The sequence below is a fragment of the Manis javanica genome, chromosome 2 (assembly GCF_040802235.1).
Source record: "Manis javanica isolate MJ-LG chromosome 2, MJ_LKY, whole genome shotgun sequence".
Taxonomy (NCBI): domain Eukaryota; kingdom Metazoa; phylum Chordata; class Mammalia; order Pholidota; family Manidae; genus Manis; species Manis javanica.
Window position 1 is genome coordinate 26763733 of NC_133157.1, and position 18861 is coordinate 26782593.

The window sequence follows — 18861 nt, forward strand, 5'->3', positions numbered from 1 at the left end:
GGCCGCTGCAGCCCGAGGGGGGCGTTCCCGCTGCTGCCCTGCGCGCCCAGGGACACACGCCTGCAGCCGCGCTCCGCGACAGACCGCGCGCCCGTCGGAGGGCGGCAGAGGGGCCGTTCCGAGGCCCGAAAAGGCCGCCGGACCGCGGCACTTACCTCTCTGCTAAGGTTCGGAGTCCCCGGCCGGGCCACGAGGGGTCCAGGAGCGGCGGCCGCCGCCGGCGGAGGCACGTGAACCCTGCTTGCCGGCCGGCGGCTGCATGGCCACGCCCCCGTACGGCAGGCCCATCCGTCCAAAACTTACAGGAAATAGCTACTTTTGTTGTGGGTATGTAAAAAGACCCCTCTGGTTTAAATACAGAACTTCATCTTTTACCCTCAAGTATTTAAGAAAAAGTTACAAATTCTGTCTCTGCAGTGGAATCTGTATATCTGAAGGCTGAGGTCTATGTTTAGTCTAAATTGTATTGCTTGCTAATAATTTAAATGAAATTAATTAATAATTAACTTCTGAGGTATTTTGCAGCATTAAATTCGTTTCTTCCTATGGACATATATTAATTTCAAAATACTTATTTACTTCCTAGTACATGAGGCGTTTTGCTCAGAGCTCATTTAATTAAACTCTGTTTAATCTTCCATTAAATCATATCTTAAGGAAACATGTTGGGGTACTGGGACTAGACCAACATAGAGCAAAGTTTATCTAGAGTCTATTGATTGAATTTGGGATTGAGTTTCCAGCTGAGTCTTCATCTTCTCTGAGCCAAACGTATGAGGGGATTCCACATTTGATCTCTGAGTTTCATTAATTGCTAGTTAGATGTAGGATTCAATGCCCTTCATAATGCACCTTTTTAAGGACCTACGTTTCCTTCGGCTATAGCCTTCTGCATCTTTTCTTCCTCGCTTTTCTAGACCATAGCTCTCCGTAACATGTGGGGCTGCTGTTATGTTTCCTTTTCCTTAGATGTAACCACTTATCCTATCTGATCCTACAGCCTCTGCACTTTATCTGGACCATGTGTCCTGTTCCATGGTCTGCTTTTCTGCTACATTGTTGTGTCAGATCCATACAGTCCAAATATAAGTTGCTGTCTGAATTCCCTACTGCTAAATAGAGCTCCCTTGGATATAAAAGAACTTGCATTTGTCACTGACCTCCAGCTCTTGCTCCACCTGTCTGAAGTCATTTTCATTAAACTATTCTTTTTCCCGGCTCTGCTCCTATTATCACGTTGGGTCTTGTTCGCTTTCTTGAGCCCCATGTTGCTAACCAATATGATAATGCCCTGGTGAAATCCTTCTAACCATCTGGGTTTTACACTATGCCAGACTGTAACTACAATGGGAAAATATGTTCCCAGCCTGGGGCAAATAACCTTTAAAGCCAAAATCAGCCAAAGGGAGAAATAAAGGGGAGAAACCCATTTATTGCTTACAAGCAGTTATCTACTTCTGCTTGCCCATGTCTCTTGCAATCTGGCTGCAAAAGGGGCCCCACGAAACCTCTCTGGTCCAGATCTGCCTTTGCTCCCTCTTGTAATCACTTACTAGTATGGAGATGGACTACTTCTCTCCACCCCTTGAAACACCTATTGTTTTGGAGATGCACTAAGGCCAGGCGAGAGAATGTAGAAAATAGTGCACATGGAGATTCTGGAAATATTGCAATTTTACCCACACAGACTTAAAATACAACTCAGATAAATACATTAAATTTCCACATTTCAGTATCTTGTACGTCAGTTGTTTTTAAATCTATCTGTGCCATATAGGGTTATGTATCCCTTTAAGAATCTAATGAGAATTTTCTTAAGAAAAAAGTACATGGAGAATTTATTTTTCATCTGGTTCCATGTGTTAGGAAGGAAAGGACTTGGCTCGGTGTTGCAGGTAAGTCAGATACAGTGAGATGAGGGGCCAAAATCAAGAAAGCAGAGTCAGTTTTAATGCACTCAGCACAGAGCAGCAGAGCAGGCCTGCCTAAGGTAAGACAGGCAGGCTTGGATGCTCATTCTGAGGCTTCTTTTATGCAGTTTCGGCAGGTCAGAGAGGTCCTTGATTGACAGCTGTCAGCTCTCTAGGCTTGTTCTGATTGGTGAAATGGAGATAGGGACTGTGCTGTGCCTGTGCCTCTCATGTTTCTTATCTGGGGGGACCCTGGACATTTCCTGAGTCACTCTTGGACCCTGTGGCTTCATCTGATTAACTCTTTGACTCATTCCTGGCTTTCTGGTTTTATTTGATCAATTCCCTGAGTCATCTCTGGGGGGCCCTTTCTCTTTTTCATCCTGCTCATTTCTGTCTTTCTGCCTAACACATGGATCCTCTGAAGCCCATCAATACATCTTTAAAAAATCATAAATCAGTTTCATGTCAAATGTCCAGAGACCACCTTCATTAGAAACACCTGAAATGTGGTTTAAAATGACAGTTTCTTTAACTCTATCAGAGACCTACAATTTCAATATTTCTGAAGTGGGAAATCTTTATGTTTGACAAGCAATCCTGACACTCTTACATCTATTAGGGTTTACAAATTGCTGTTGTAGGTCCTGAAGTAGCAACTATGTTGGCATGTTGGGCACAGGTGAATCACAGACACAAGGTTTGGAAAAATGTAGAAAATAAATCTCCCAGAAATCAGAAGCAAACTGCAGGAAGCCTACACTCACTCACTCACCTCTCTTAGGTCTGCTAGTGTCCTCCGGGGGCATTTTTATTGACTTCGTTACTTTATCCATGTATAATTTATACCCTAAAAACACATAATAGTCATTCATTTATCCAACAAATCACTATAGAGCACCTCACATGGGTCAGGCTATGTTCTCATGCTGGGGGTGCAGTGGTGACCCAAACAGCCTCTGAGTCGCCTCTAAGGTCAAGGGAACAATATAGACATTAAACTGGCTTCATGTCCAAATGCTCACTCCATATGTTCCAAGCTGAATTCATTATCTTCTTCACCCAAACAAGTACTCTTCTGAAATGTCTGCTAATAGAATAGCAATCATCATAGCCTCCACTCACATAACAGGTGCCTAGAACTAGTCTAGGCACGATGTGTATTAACTCATTTAATCCTCACAACAACCACATGATATAAATGTTGTCACCTTCATTTTACCTATGATGAAAATGAGGCACCAGGAGCTCAGAACTTGTCTGAGAACACACACGTGACACGTAGGGTTGTTCAGTGGTACTACTATTCATACTGGATAGGAGGCTCAGGAGAATAAGATTGATTTAGTTTGAAGTTCCATGAAATTTAGCAAGTGTCCAGCTTCAGTTTTATGTCATACTTCCAATATGGACAAGGTTTAACTTGGTATTCTGACTCTGCCAGTTTCTATCTGTGGGGTTTTAGATAAGAATCAATCTCTTATTTAACCTCTGAACCTGTTTTCCCATCCGTGCTATGTGAACAATTACGTGATGCAATTACTTGCTGGGTGGGGACAGAGTGTTAGGCAAAGTCAGAGAGATAGTGGGAGCACACACTTAGCACAGGGTCTGCAGTACAAGCACTCACACCTCAGCTGTGCTGCTGACAACGATGGAGGGGCTCACCAGGGGGCCTGGCCCACCCAGAAGCCCGGAGCCTCCACTGGGTCACAGCCTGCGACCACCTTGCTCACTGGAGTGTGAGCCTAGCATAGAAGAGGTCTTCAGTGCTGGTTGGTTGGAGGGAAGGTGGGAAGCAGACTGACGCACGAATGGATGGCTCTCTGCCAGTGTCCCACAGCGACTCAGGCACCTCCTCCTAGAGCTTCTCACATGTGCATCCAGCTTCCTCCAAGCAGATCAACAGATACTCAGAAGCAGGGACCAGGCCTTTTGCCTACAAATCACCACATCCCCAATTTATGGCTTCCCCAAGAAAGGAGCTTTGGGTTCTGAAATACTCTGTCCACTTAGGCCAAAAAATGCTCTAAAGGTGTCACCTGTCCTCTGGTGCCCTTTATTCTATAGAAGCTTCAGGCACTGAAGAAATGTCCTGTGATGCTTGGTGGAATAATGCTTGTATAAACCAGAGTTCCTGCCCTTAGATTTCCTGGACATCCCTCCTCCTTAAGCAAAGGAAAACCATCAGAGGTTTTCTTTGAGATCCTAAGTTTTAATAGAGAAAATGCGAAACCAGCATCACATAGTTATTAAAAGCACTGATTTTCAGGTCGAATAGACCTGGTTTTGAATTTCTGCAAGTGTCTTAATTACTTTGAGCCTAGAGCTCCTCATCTAGAAAGTAAGGACAATAGCTTCTTCGCAGGATCATTTAGAGGAGCAAGTAAACTGTGACAATTACTTCCACAATGTACAGAGCAGGTGCTCAACAAAAGGCCAAGATTATCCCTGGTCCCTTCTGATACCTCTCTGAAAACTAGGAAGAGAGCAGCCCACCTACAGCCACTTTTCATAAGCAAATGAAAATCACACTTATTATTCCCAAAAGCTTTTAACTGCGCACCTGCTGTGAATATAAGCAGCCCTATCACCCCATTCCCCAGACACTCATGAACAATAAGCAGGTAGATTGTGGTTCTACTTTCTCCCTCTCAGAACCATAAGAAGGGATTGCAACCTGAATCCAAAGTTTCATCCATTCATTTTTTTATTAACTCATTCACCAAACCTTTACTGAAATATTACCATGAGCCAGTCACTGGGCATGGCTCTGGAAGTACAGAGGTGAGTGACAAGTCCCACCAAGTCCCTGCTCTCATGGAGCTTCCAATCAAGATGGCACCCAGGCATTTTTTAAGCCACATGGATGGCATTACTATAAACTGTGGCAAGGTCCCTGAAGGAAAACTACAGGGATATACAAGCACATGCAAAAGGGAGAACCTACTCTAAGGATACGAGAAGAAAGAAAGTGAGGCACAGACTTTATGCAACTGGAGAGAAAAGAAAAGAGTGCCACAGGACCTGGGAGAGGGTCAACATGGCAGGCTGGCAGGCTATGGAATCCCTTGGGACTTTAAAACAACCAAAAATGCAAATCCTCCAAGTCATTTCTCTGCTTAGCTATCCTTCCCTCCACCCATTAGAGTCCCAAAGCTACATGTTCCAGGACATACATTGTTTCGAGAACAAGGAGCTGTTTGATCACCAGGATTACCATGCAGCTGTTACTGCAGCCCAGCCCGCGGCAGCTCCCCCAGGGGGAGAGCAGATCCAGCTAGCGACACTGCCATCTGGTCCAGTGTGCAGAGAAGTCAGGGGCGTCCTTACGAGCATGTCTGTGAGGCAGACGTCCAGTATGTCCCCAGATGTACACACAGCCAAAAATCTCAATTTACAAGAATGTTCAAGAACAAAACTGTCACCTTCACATATAATAACTGGCCTGTGGGAAGAAAAGTAAAGTAGGTGAGAGTCATACATCGTGTCTAAGTATCATACCCTAGATCTGAAAGGTTAGAATCAAAGACAGAACAAAATCACCTATTTTCAAAATTATGTTGGTAGATAAGAAGTTTTTCAGAATTTTCAATTGGAAAAAAAATGCATAGGTAACAGAAATACAAAGCATTACTAGAGACTACTACAAAAAACTATATGCTAACAAGTTGGAAAACCTAGAAGAAATGGACAGCGTCCTAGAAAAATACAACCTTCCAAGATTGACCAAGGAAGAAACAGAAAATCTAAACAGACCAATTACCAGCAATGAAATGGAAGCAGTAATCAAAAAACTACCCAAGAGCAACATTCCCAGGCCAGATGGATTTAGCGCAGAGTTTTATCAGACATATAGAGAAGACATAATACCCATTCTCCTTAAAGTTTTCCAAAAAATAGAAGAAGAGGGAATACTTCCAGACTCATTCTATGAAGCCAGCATTACCCTAATACCAAAACCAGGCAAAGACTCCACTAAAAAAGAATATTACAGACCAATATCCATGGCCCACAAAGCCTAAAACATTTACTAGCTGAACTTTTACTAAAAAGTTTGCTGACTCCTGTTCTACACTCAGACTGGGTGACAGTCCTTGTTGTCTGGCTTCATGTAAGTTCCTTCGCTTCATTAGTGCTCACTTTCTACAACTCTTCCCACCTTGTACAGTTATCCTGACATTACACACGGCTGGGTAAGCAGTGTGTGCTCACTGGACACCTTCAGTCACTACTATGACTCCCATTTTCACTGTGGGTGCTCCTTGTGCACGTCCAGGAGGTTCACTGCAGCCTCCCCCTGCCCCCACCCAAACTCCACATCCTCTCCCAGGGAGCAGGTTGGAGTCCTCTCTCTCGTTTACTACCCATATGCAGTCGAACATCAAACTCAGCCTGTTAAACCTATTGAACATCTTTCAAATGTATCCTCACCTTTCCACGGCTCTGCTGTGCCCTTTGCCTGAAACGCTATTGTGGATAAAGTGAAGTTTCCTGTGGCCAGGATTCTCACCTGGCCCTGGTTGGCTTGCTCACTACACACGTGTGGGCAATGCATTGTTACAGACTCTATATAAAGAGTTCTGCCCAGTGCTCTGGGCTGCTGCACAGCTGCAGGGCTGCAGGAGAGCAGAGGCTGGAGTGGTGGCAGCACCAAGGACAGAGACTGAGATGGCTGCGGGTCAAGAGGCCCAAAGGCAGACACCGGCTTGCTGCATGCAGACTCGCTCTGAGCGGACGGGATTCTAGTGATTGGCCTGCCACCGTGGGAATAAAGTTGGGTATAAATCCTTTCACCTCAGGAACGTTTCGTTGTCATTTTTGGTCTCACTAAAGCCATAGTGAACTTCCCCGGGGTTGAAACCCATTGGCAAGATAGCTATTCTCTTAGTCTTCTTCACTTTTCAAAATCTTACTCATCCTTCAAGGGCCTCCTTCTCATAGGCTATCACCTTCAAGAAACCTTCCCTGACAGATTCCCTCAGCCCTTAGCAGAAAGTGCCTTTTCCTTTTCCCTCTGAATCTGCCCCTATAGATGCCTGCTGGGGAACCCACCAGCACTTCTGCCTTCTCTTGCTGTGGCTTTGAGCTTTGTGACAATGGAAAGCCCCTGGGGGGAGTTTAGTTGAAGAAATCTGTCCATTACATCAAGACCCAGTTAATAAATTCCTCCTAGAAATTCCTGCCAGGAAAAGATTTGCTCCAACCAATACACTTATTTATGTTCTTTTATCAGACAGTGAGAACGTCATATGCTATCACCTTTTTACCTCAGCTACCAGGAAGCTTACACCTCAATTACAGTAACTAGCTCCAGGTGTGGGGAAACACCTGTTCACCTGTGTCTTTTAGCTAGTCTGTTCTTTTTTTCCCCTCAGTGCTCTGTACGAGAAGGTGATTTATACATGCTGACTAAACACTGCATTAAAAACTGTTCTGGATGAACTAAGCGTTCTGCAAAGAGATCATGACGTGATGTTTGCAGGAGTTTCCTCTGACACCTAAGGTACTTCCCAATCTTCCTCTTTGTGTCACTCATATTGGTAGTAAAGCAGAAGTGAATATTTATTTCCTTCCAGTTATGCAAAACAGAATCTCAGAGTTTAGATTTACAGAATACTGGGATTAAAACATCCTAATGTAGGTCACCTTTCAGAACAATGGAGTAAGGACCTCCAAAAATACACTCCTCAATAAAAGGACATTCCTACAGGGTCCTGGAAAGGAGCAGTGCAGGGCAAGAACCAGGACTCCTGTGCCTTCACATGCTGCAAGGATCCGAAATTCCTCCGTGGGATGGAAGGCAGACAATGAGAGGTTTAGAGGACACCTAATTCTTCTAGGAGTTAAAGGGTGAGAGAGAGGCAGAGAAGGAGAGAGGGAGAGAGAATTTGTTATCTGATTACTAGTGATCTGCTTGTCCAAGTGCCCAAGGTTATCATGTTGCCTAGAAAAGCAAAAATCATCATTTAATTAGCTTCTCCTCAACCACCTCTCTCTGCTCAACACTACCAATTATCCCTGCCCTATTCTAGAAGTCATTTACAATTATGAATACAATGCTACAAGGCTAATCTGTTGCAAAACAAAATTGAGTATCTTGCAAACCATGCAGAATTTAATGCAATCAATTAGTGGCTTATTTGAAAGCAGGACTGCAGACTGGCCACTGACAAATTCAGGGTAAGCAGATTAGATCAGGGAAGAGAAAATCAGCAGGAGAGGACTGGATACATCCCAGGTGAGAATAATTTAAATATCAAAGGGTTAAAAGATGCCTTGGGTAAAACAGTTAAATTCTGGTATACTTTTGCAAAAAAAAATCAGCCTTTTTAAGTGAGTGCTGAAGTTCCTCACAAAACAAAGGCTGGTTCGTTGTGCTCTTACACAACTTTGTCAGCACAAGCTAAAAGTCCATCACCACTTTTTTGTTTATTCTAGGCCTCAGTGCATAGTTGAAATTATAACCTAATTTTCTTAACTAAAAGGTGAAAATAAACTTAGTTTCATCATTTCCAATTTTATTTTAAAGGTGAATTTCCAATCAAACTTTTTTTATAGTGAAATTTTACACCCCTGCTTTCAGGGGAGCGATTTTCTCTCATGTCCTTTCTCTAATTCCAAATGTCCTCAGGCACCAAAGACCAACTGTGGGTTCCAGTTCTTGGAATAACTGCCACCTCTCTGAATCATGCACCCTTCTCAGCCATGGTCACTGGCGGGTTGTTATGGCAACACCCAAGTAATTGTAACCTAGCCAACATTACTGAGCCCTTTCTGCGTATCGGGTACTGCTCCAGGTGTTCTGTGAGCATTAATGCATTTACTCCTCATAATAATACTATGTGATAGATGCCAACATTAACTTCCTTTGATGAGGAAACTGAGGTGTGAAAAAATTAAATAACTTGCCCAAAGTCATCCAGCTAGTAAGTGATAGTTGGCACTGGGTTTACACTGCAGAACCCACATTCTTTTTGGTGATGCCATAAATATAACATGAGCATTTGGACTTGGTGTCCTGAGAGAAAGAATACTGCTTCTCCTTAAGGCAGAAAGCTGTTTCTAGGACTGTTCCTAAGCCTGGACTCACCTGGCTGTGTTCAGGTTCCAATAGAGCTGCCCAAGGGACTCCAGCAGCCTTCCCTCCATCTCCCTGTCCCTGAGTTGCTGAGCCAGGGTCAGCCAGTGCTCATGGTAGGTGATGCATGCCTCGGGGTTTGGGGACACAGAGTTGTAGAAATGGCAGAGGGATTCAGTGACCTGAAGCTGACCCAAACATAAAGCAGGGACATGAATGAGATCACCTGAGATAGGACAAGGACAAAACATGCTCTAACACTTCTCTGAAGCCTCCTAGCAGCACAGGGCATAGTCACTCTTTAGGTGTCCATGCCTTAAGCCAAACAGCAAAGCCATTTTGTAACAAAGGCAGCTACTGGCCAGCTGGCGTCCATATGCCAGAACTTGGGCCAACCAGAGAAGCACCTGCACTAATTCCATTTCTGTCTCCATGCTGGCCTGGAGTTCAGAATAGAGTTGGACAGACTGCAGAAGATAGTCCCTGGCCAGCTGCTGAGCCCAGGATTTAAGGGTCAAGTGGCCAAGATTTGCCAAAGCCACGGCCTGGTTATGCACATTCCCCATCTCCTGGGCTCTGCTCAAGGCCCAAAGATAGCTCTTGGCTGCCCTGTTCACGTGACCTTCAACTTGAAGTGCAAGTCCTAGGAGGTTATGGACCACCCTCTTTTGGGTAATACTCTCTGTCTCCTTCAGGGAGGTTAGGAGTGACTCGAGGAAGTCCAAAGCCTTCTTCACCTGGCTGGCTAAGAGACAAGCCCATGCCAGGCAGAGGAAAGACTCAAAGGCTTCCTGTGCACCTAGCAGCTGCCCCACAACCAAGCCTTGGCTCAGGAGGTGGATGGTACCATCAGGACACCTGTGCTGCGGGTACACTTTGGAGAGAATGAGACACACGGCCCTCTGGGTTCTCCTGTCAGCCCACTCTTCACAGGCAACCAGTGCCTGCCTGAGTGCGGGGACGGCCAGGGCAGAAACTTCACCCTGGCTTGGGGAGGGAACTCCAAGGAGCTTGGTGGTGTTCTGGAGAACCAGGTGGAGCTGCCAAATCAGAAGGGATGTCCCTCGGACACTGGATACCACGCTGCCAGACAGAGGCCACTGCAAGATGTGGAAGATATTTCTTATCATATAGAAAGCTCAAGAGGGTGGCTGCAGCATCTGAGGCAGCAGGGTGTCCAGAGAGGAGTTGCAGGCACTCCACAAATGGTAGAAGCTCCTCATGCCGGCCCAGGCGTAGGAACAGCCGAGTGGCCAGAAAGCAGGCCCTGGCCTCCAGGGGGCAGCTGCCAGCCACAATGCCTTGACGCAGCACATAGGCCACCATGTCCAGCTCATTCTTGCCCTAGACTCACGATCTGGCAGACAGGCCAGCAGGGCACCTGCCTTTTCGAGCAGGGCAGAGCTTTTATGCCTCAGCCTCTGCCTCAGGTAGATGGCAGCCACGTTGATGTACAGAGCAGCCACCAAGGGCAAGTCCTCAAATGCCCCACTGAGAATGTGGATGGCCTCCTCAAAGTATACCCTGGCCTGAGAGAGCTTGACCTTCCTGACACTCAGCCAACCCAGGAGGAAGCAGAGCCGGGCATGGGCCCAGGTCATGTGGCTGTGCTTGGCCCACTTCCTCGAAGCCTCCAGGTAGGCCACAAGCGCATCCTCCTCAGAGAAGCTGTAAAATGAAGATGTGAGGAAAGAGAAGAAGAAATCGTAGAGGCTCTTAAGATGGTTGGCATAACCCTCATGATCCAGAAAAACCAGTATGGGGGTGAAGTTCTGAGCCTCCTCCTCCTCCAGGCCAGTGTTCAGGTCCATGAGCAGCTCTGGGTCACCGGGCCCTTGGGCTCTGGCAGATGGTAGCTGTCTGAGGTGGCTGAGAGGAGCTCCTCCTCCAGGCTGGACTCCTGGGAGCTGCTGTACTGTCTGGGGCCCACAGCCTGCTGCTCCTCCCAGGCTCCAGGAGGCCTGGCCTCCTGGAGGCCATCAGGTCGGTGTGCTATAAGGGACAGGCAGAATTGAGCAACCTTAAGCTCCAGCAGCTCTGCTGGCCAGCTCTTGGCAGAGGACAGGATGCTGTCTGGAAGCACTGGAGCCAGGTTCAGCAGGATCGCTACTCACCGCTCAGATCGTTTGGAAGATTCTGGATGGATTCAAACCCACCTGGTTGGAGATGAAGGACAGACCTGGTGTTAAGTCAGAATGGGCCACCCTGCCCATGCCTGCAGGTGTACACCAGACCAGCGGGGCCTTAGGAGACAGTTTCAGACCTTCAGGCGTCCCTAAGAATCCTCCCCTCACCATCAGTCTCAGAGCTGCAGTGACTTGGAGGTGATCTGGTGACCCACTCACTGTATGGTTGGATACTGAGATGAAATGGGAGACAGAGTCAGAGGAGGAGAGCTGGAAACATGAGCTCTGTGCCCAGAGGCCAGGGGATGAGGGGGATGTGGGGGTGACAGAGTCGGGAACCCAAGTCCCCCAGCGAGTTTGCTACAGAGCGGGAAGCAGAGTACCACATCAGTGCTCTCTGCGGCACACGGTGCCGTGGCCCAGTTCTGTATGTTCGGGACTCCTTCTTCCTTTCTTGTTCATTCATCATCTGCCCACTCAACAGACATCGCATCAGCGCACACAGTGTGCTTCGGGAGGACTAGGTCACCAAATGTGAATCATGAGGAAAGAAAAGATGCATCTGGGCAAGGGTCCTAGTTTTGTTCCCTGAAGTAACTTACTGGGATGAGGTGGAAGAAGGGACAGTCTTGTGCACAATTCTAGGCATCTTGAGTTTGAGGTACTTGCAGGAGCTCTAGGCAGAGAAGGGAATAGATCTGGAGCTTAGGAAAAAAGTTTAGACTTGCAAATACAAATGGTGACCCACAGTAAGTCACGAGGAAGTGTCAAAGTCCCAGGAGAAGCATTTGGGAGGAAAAGCAAAGCATCTGGAGGGGCAAAGGGTGGCAGCTATGAATGACCCAAAGAATATCAGCATTTGCTGGCAGATGGGGGCCAGTGAAGGAGACAAAAAAGGCACCGTCAGAGGGAAAAGAGGATTCACAGACACCAGGGTGTCCAGGTACAGCCACCTGATGTCTGTCACGAAGGTGGAACCAGCCTTACTGAAAACCAAGAAGACACCTTGGGTTTGCCAGCAAGTGAACCCTCTTGGCTAAAGTGGACCAGTGGAGGTGGAGGCCACATTCTTGCTCCACAGGACAAGGGCTGCTGGAGAGAAGATGCCACCTCTTCCTGGCCAAGAAGCAGCCGCCCCCTGTGTCCTCACCCTAAGTTCTCCAGTGAACTTGGAGAACAGCAGGCCCCTCGCCAAGTCCAGCCTCTGTCTGCTATTTTCTGGGGAGGGATTCTTCTGTGAGTGGCATTGCAGACCCTTGAGACCTGCAGCCCCCCTAAAGGGGAGACAGGTGCACCACCAAACACAGGAGAACTAGAGATCTGGGCTCTGGAGAGCTGTCCATGCACCCTGGCCCTCACTGACATTGAGGACAAGTGCCAGTCTTACTGCAGTCAGTTCCTCTAGGTCAGGACTACTGAGAGTACAAATGGTGCATGAGGTACAAGAGGGTGCTCCCTCAGAAGGAGGAATTAGAGATAGGTACTCTTTCCCCAGGCCTCGGGGGAGCTGGAATTTTCCAATGGGATGCCCCTGCAGCCTGTGTAACCACGAGGTACATCCCTTCACCAAGCAGAGTTGCCCTCCTGGTCTTCAGGTAAGAGGCAACAGGCTCCCTGGGACCTGCTCCTGAATCTCTCCCAGCAATTGGATCAACAGTTAGCAGATGCCTGGGATCCAAGTCTGTGGGCCACTCTGCCCCAAGGTACAACCCAATAGTCCTTCATTTTCAGACCTCAGCCCATGCCTACCAGGCAGTACCCTCAACTACAGCTTCCTGTTTCAGCCTGGTGGGGGCAGGGGTAGGGGAGTGTGATCTGTTTGGGGCGAGAAGGCTCTGCAGGGCTGGTGCTGATTCCTGGGCTAGGGGCTCTCCGCAGGGCTTCTTGTGCATGGAGAAAGACTTCAACTCCCACCTCTGCTCCTGAGAGCTGGCCCAAGGGGCCTTTCTGCAGAATCTCTGGCTATGCCCAGGAAATGTGCCCCATCAAATCTGGCCACACAGGAGTGGACACCATCACTGGAGAAATGGTAGAAACAAGAATCCTTCCTCAAACCACTGTCAGTGGGTGAAAATGCTTCTTTCCCAGAATAAAAGAAAAGAGTGTCATTCATTCACTCAGTCAGATGCTGCTGAAAACTGCTAGGCTCAGAGGTTCCTCACCCACCCAAGGCTAACCCACCCAACAGCTCAGTGTCATTCTGCACCCAGGCAGTGTGGTAAAGTAGGGATTGTCCTGCCTATAAAATGGGGAAAGGCAGTTCTTATCCTGGCTCAGGCCTCAGTTCCCCAATCTGTAAAATAAGAGGAGAAATCATCTCTTAGGGTCCTTTCTGCTGTAACATTCTATGGCCCCACCTTTATCTTTGGGGACTTGGCCCAACTTCAACCCTTAAAGGAAGTTTTGGGGCCTAATAGGCCACAGTGTGAGCAAGCGTGTGGAGGAAACAGGCAGATTCAGATCTCCTGTCACTTCCCAGGACCCACAGAGAGCATCTTTCCTTATCACTGAAAGGGGCAGAGTTCTTGCTCCTGCATTGAGGCAAAGACATGGACATGGATCAGTGCAAGGCTCCAGACACAGGCCATCCCCTCTCTACCCTTGTACATGGTGAAGGACATAGAGAAGCCATCAACCCATTTGCCATAGCTGTCCTCAGACTTCTCATCTCACTGTCAAATGATGTATTTATTTATACTTCCAAGGAAGGAGAGCTGTTAGTGTCCTGTCCATGGAGAACCAAGCTATGTGGTTGCTGAAGAGGTCAAATGGGAATGAAAATGCCCCTCCTGTTAAAACTCCATCTCCCAAGAAAAACAAAGCCCCTTCTCTCAACCCTTTCTTTTAGACTCTGTGGTGCCCATTTTTAATGGGAGAAATAAGAATTGGCAGCCCTAAATGTAAGGGTTGGAAAGAGACCGTTAAAAAAGTTTTTTGTCAGGTTATTTCAAGAAAACACTAGGGACAGGTGACACAATTTAGAGGAACAATGAAGAAAGTTTGACTGTGGGTCAGAAGGGACCTTTCACAATTGTTGACATCTGGTTCTATGACACAGAATAACAGCATTATGGAACATTACTAAGAGAGAAATGGCAGGCTAGAGGATGGGAAGTGGATAGAAGCTGGGCCAGGGCTGGAAGAAATGACTGGAAGTTTGAAAATCAGAAGTGCCTTAGAAAATATTCAGTCCAGTATCTATCTGAATGATTTTTAAGATCTCTCTCAGCTCCAAATAAAGTGTGTTTTTTTTAACCTCAGAATCAATTTTTCAAAAAAAAAGTAACTTAGAAGCCCAAGAGTTAACAACAGCTAACACTTCTAGGGGCTTATTATGAATCAGACACTGTTATCCCATTCAACCCACCCAATTGCCGTATGAGGTGGCTACTATTCTGGCCCCTTCTTAACAGAGGAAGAAACAGAGGCGCAGGAAAATGCAGTCAGTGGTTAGGAGCCAACAGAGCAGGATGTAAGAGGAGCTTCTCTAGTTAAAGCAGGGTTGAGGGGGAGATGGGGATGGGAGCACTGTGGTCTGCCACTTACCCCTTGTCCCCAGAGCTCAGATAAAGCCAGGGATGAGAAAACTAGCAGCTAATATGAGCTGCTCAAAGTCACACCACTAGTAGTGGCAGAACTGGCACTGACGCTGTATCCTGACATCTGGCTGAGGGCTCTTTCTTCCACACCTACTGAACCCCTCTCTCTCTCTGGTCTGACCTCCAGATTCTCCCAGCACCATGAGAGTGTCCATCCTCAAAAAGACATCTAACTGAAATCTACAATGAAACTCATCAGAGAGAAAAGGAATTATATGAGCCCAAATTTCTATAGCATGCTCACAATTAACAAAGCATTCCTGAATTTATTACTTCACTTGCTCTTTATGATAACTCTGTGATGTAGGTATTTTTATCCGTATTTGTAGATGAAGATTCAACATGATTCAGTGACATGCTCAGAATAACACAGCTAGAAAGTGGTAAAAGCTGAGGTCTTCTGCCTCCGCATCAGTTGCTAATGTCCTGAGTCCCAGGTATTTAGAGTCCAAGAAGCTTGACAAATTACAGTAGGGCCTTCCTTGCATGGAAATGGGGTTAGAGGGAATGTGGTAGGGTATACGGCAGAAATAGGAAGTGTTCCATACAGGGCTACTCTCCCTCGTATACACAGACAAGTCCTGGTTGAAATGTGACAAAGATAAACATTTTAATATATACTTAAAACTTTAAAGAAAGAAAAGGAAATTTCTTGGAGCCAAAAACAAAGGGAGACACTCAGCCAAGTTGGTAAGTGAGAGTGGTCAGCCCAGAGACCCTGGGCAGGTGGGCAGGACATTCCAGCAGAAGCACTGGCCCTCAGGCTGGGGCTCACCTTGTGAACACACCCAGGGACAGAGATGCGACTTTGGGCCTGTGTGAGGCAGGGAAGCTGAACAGAGCTCATACAGAACTTTGTACTCCCTGTGGCCTGAAGTCCGGAAGGCCTGCAACTTCTGTAAAGAGGGGGATTAGAAAACTTGCCTGTCAAGGTCATACTTTCTATGTGACTGAGCACCTGGAAAAAAATTAGACACCTGAACTCAAACCATGAGAACGTGTGGGATCTGAATTTGCACTGCACAGTGTAGGTACTGCAATCAGAGAACTTAAAAATAAAAACCAGCCCTGGATCATTGAGTTCCTAAGCTTCCAAGGGAAGCAAATGCCAAACCTCTCTGCTGGGATGCTTTCTTCAGTTCAGGATGCATGCAAAGACAATCTTTTAAACCTTTGAAAAGTTGTTCAAGTAAGAAAAATACAAATCACACAAGAAAATGAACTATTGACAAAAAGAGCCTGCAGATGCACAAATAGGAAAATTAACACTACAAAAACTAGAAATAAAAATAATCTGAAGATTAATTTATAGTAAGCATGATTAAAATAAAGAAATAAAAAGAATGATCAGAAGCTAAAATGAAAACATGGAACATTGTGAGTAGGAATAAGCATATATGAAAAATAGCAAAATATAAATGTTAGAAATGAAAATAAAAGCATGGACAGTAGGCTACATAAGGGAGTTAAACAGGTTTAGTCACAGCAAAACAGAGAATTAGTGAAACTAAAGATTGTTCCTAGGAAATAACAAAGAATGTAGCCTAGAGTAACAAAAGATGAAAAATATAAAAGAACTGATTAAGCAGGATTGAGGATGGAATGACAAGTCCAACATACCTCTACTAGGAATTCCAGGAGAGAGACTAAAAAGAATGAGAGAGAGGCACTGTTCAAAGGGAGAATGACAGAATTTTCCAGAATTGAAGAAAGACCTAAGTCTTCCATGGAAGAAGTACACCCAGTCCTGAGCAAAATACATAAAAATAATATAATTTTAGCACGTTTTCCATTTCTTTAAGTTATAGGTCTTTTCAGGTTTTCTATTGCTCCTAATCCTTTTTTCTGGGCTCAGTTATCTATTACTTGACTGTTCAACTCATGACATGAGTTAAAAATAAAGGATAACATAAGTTAATGAAATGAAAACAAAGTAGAAGAAAATAAAGTTAAATGTGAAACTGATGAAATAAGAAACAAAGAAACAATAAAGATGATCAGCAAAAGAAAAATTGATTCAAAAGACAAAATGGACATAACCTTGGCAAAATATATGAAATTTCATATTTGTATTTATTTTTCCCTCTGACCTCCTTTGCAGGTTATCCTAAACCTAGCTAAATTATCATTTATGAGTATATTTTTAAGTATATTCAAGGCAAACAAGGACAAGAGATTAAGAGTATTTACAACTCCCTGATCTTCGCTACAATAACTACTAAGATATACATTATGAAGAAGTGGGCAGCTTATTATAAATATATATGTAACAAAATTTTCACATTTAGACATATCATAGTACAATTGCAAAACATCAGTTTCAAAACCTAAAAAAAATAGAAGAAAAGCTGCCTACCCACAAATAAATGGTTGTGAGACTAATAGTAAGCTTCCCATCAGCCAAATGGATGCCACAAAATATGAAATTATAAAGAAGGCACCAATCAACAACATGAAGAATGAAGGAAGGGATGTAAAACACAAATTGTTTTAATGTTTAATACTGTGAAATACTGGCTATCTTCCTATGTTCTTTATTCTAGTTTGAGCACATTAACTTTTCAATCTTGCTTATTTTTTAATTTAGGCATTTAAGTATATACATTTTCTTTAAGTAACACTTTATTGAAATGAACATTTACCTGTTACAATGTGAATAAATTCTAAGTTTACAATGTCAATTGAAAAAAGGCCAGTGGCAGAAGAACATTTATACACATTTTAAAATACAGAAAACCATAGTAATTTTTGTTCATGAACAAATACCTATTTTTTAAATGTATCAGAAGAAGGACTGGAAAGATACATACACTTCAAATAGAGTTTGCTTCTGGGGTGGGAATCAGAACCAGAAGATGAAAGTAGAAAAGCATAAAAAGGCGTCTTCAGTTATATCTAAAGGCTTTTTGATTAAAATACACATACATACACAAACACACACCCCAAGTCTTTTTTAAAAGCATAACAATCTGGAAGGATGTGGCCTTCTGTCAGCACAAGGAGCTCTGAGTTCCCTGACATCACTGGTCAAACGTGTAAAAAGTCTGTTCAGAGAGAATGCCTCTCATAGCTTTTAAGAACTGTTTTTCTAGCTGCTGTTGCTGTGAAAATAAGTAGCTGGTGTTGAAATCTGTGCTGTGAAAAAGGAAACCCACATCTGTGCTCCCACGGATAAGCAGGATCCCTTTCCTGGATGTCAGAGGCACAGACTAAATCTGACTCAGCAAACAGCTTCTGAGAAATGTCACTCTCCATATTCTGCTGGCTTAATTAAACAGGACGCATGGATGGATGGATGGATGGATGGGGATGGATGAGGATGGATGGAGGAAGGAATGAATACACCTTAGGGAGTGGATACCTGCCCAGGGAGGGAACCTGTGGGAAGAGGCTGAACCTTCTTCAGAAACCTGACACCAAAGAGCACACTCAGAGTGACACCCAGTGGCCAGACCACCTGCAGAGAACACAGGGATGACTCCAGGCCTTGTGCACACTGAGCCATGCTGCCTCCCAGTGGCCTCCCCATGGCCATTGGTCACTCAGCCCTCTTTGTCTCTCTGAGGCCTGCAGCAGTGTTAACCTGTCCCCCTCCTCCCTCCTGGCTCCACATTTCTGTCCCCTTTGTCACATTCTTTGTTCCTCTGCTCTGTAAGGAGCTCTTCCCACCAAGTCTCTGTTCTCTTTTTCTCCCTTTCATGAGGACCTCAGCCTCAGAACTGTGTTGCTGAAAAAAAACCCTGTAGATCTAACATCAGCATCTGGGTTCCAGAACCACGGCCCTGCCCCCACCCTTTCGCTCCTGGGGCATCACTGCCCTGTGGCACAGTGAGGGGGTGGTTTGGGCACGGGTCCTCGCTGTGGCTGTGTGCTGGCCCCACCTGGGGCTCCATAGCCGTCCCTGCCAGGCTCTGCCAGACCAATGAGAAGTGGCCTCTGGGGCAGAACACAGGTGTCCCTGCTTGCAGAGCTCCTGAGATCTGTGATTCCTGCTGCCTGGGCCACAGCAGTCCCCTCTCCTCTCCATCTACCCGCTCCTAAGCTCCAGTCTCAGCCTTGGCCTGCTTGTTGGTCTCCTGCCCATGCATATACCTCACCCGAAACCAGGTTAGCTTCCTAGAGAGAAGTGCCAGCCACACCACTGG

General features: G+C 45.7%; 2 protein-coding genes and 1 long non-coding RNA gene across 7 annotated transcripts in view; 1 reads left to right on the top strand and 2 right to left on the bottom strand.

The window, feature by feature from the left end:
- LOC118966929 (SH3 domain and tetratricopeptide repeat-containing protein 2-like) overlaps positions 1–282 on the bottom strand; it is a 44792-nt gene extending 44510 nt beyond the window's left edge. For 2 of the 5 annotated variants that reach the window (XM_073226864.1, XM_073226867.1), the window contains exon 1: positions 156–282. The gene's annotated coding sequence lies outside the window, so the exon portion shown is untranslated. The remainder of the gene's footprint in view (positions 1–155) is intronic. The other 3 variants (XM_073226876.1, XM_073226879.1, XM_073226884.1) reach the window with 2 other exon arrangements.
- LOC140847224 (uncharacterized) overlaps positions 191–18861 on the top strand; it is a 314063-nt gene continuing 295392 nt past the window's right edge. Inside the window, exons 1-2 of the long non-coding RNA XR_012126986.1 lie at positions 191–327; positions 7289–7416. This is a non-coding gene — a long non-coding RNA (uncharacterized lncRNA). The remainder of the gene's footprint in view (positions 328–7288; positions 7417–18861) is intronic.
- Positions 7563–18221, bottom strand: LOC108384662 (SH3 domain and tetratricopeptide repeat-containing protein 2-like). The gene is given in 9 exon segments (XM_073230371.1): positions 7563–7857; positions 9004–9184; positions 9290–10068; positions 10070–10334; positions 10337–10822; positions 10825–10983; positions 11106–11147; positions 15492–15612; positions 18078–18221. Coding segments are annotated over 9 exon segments (2472 nt in total).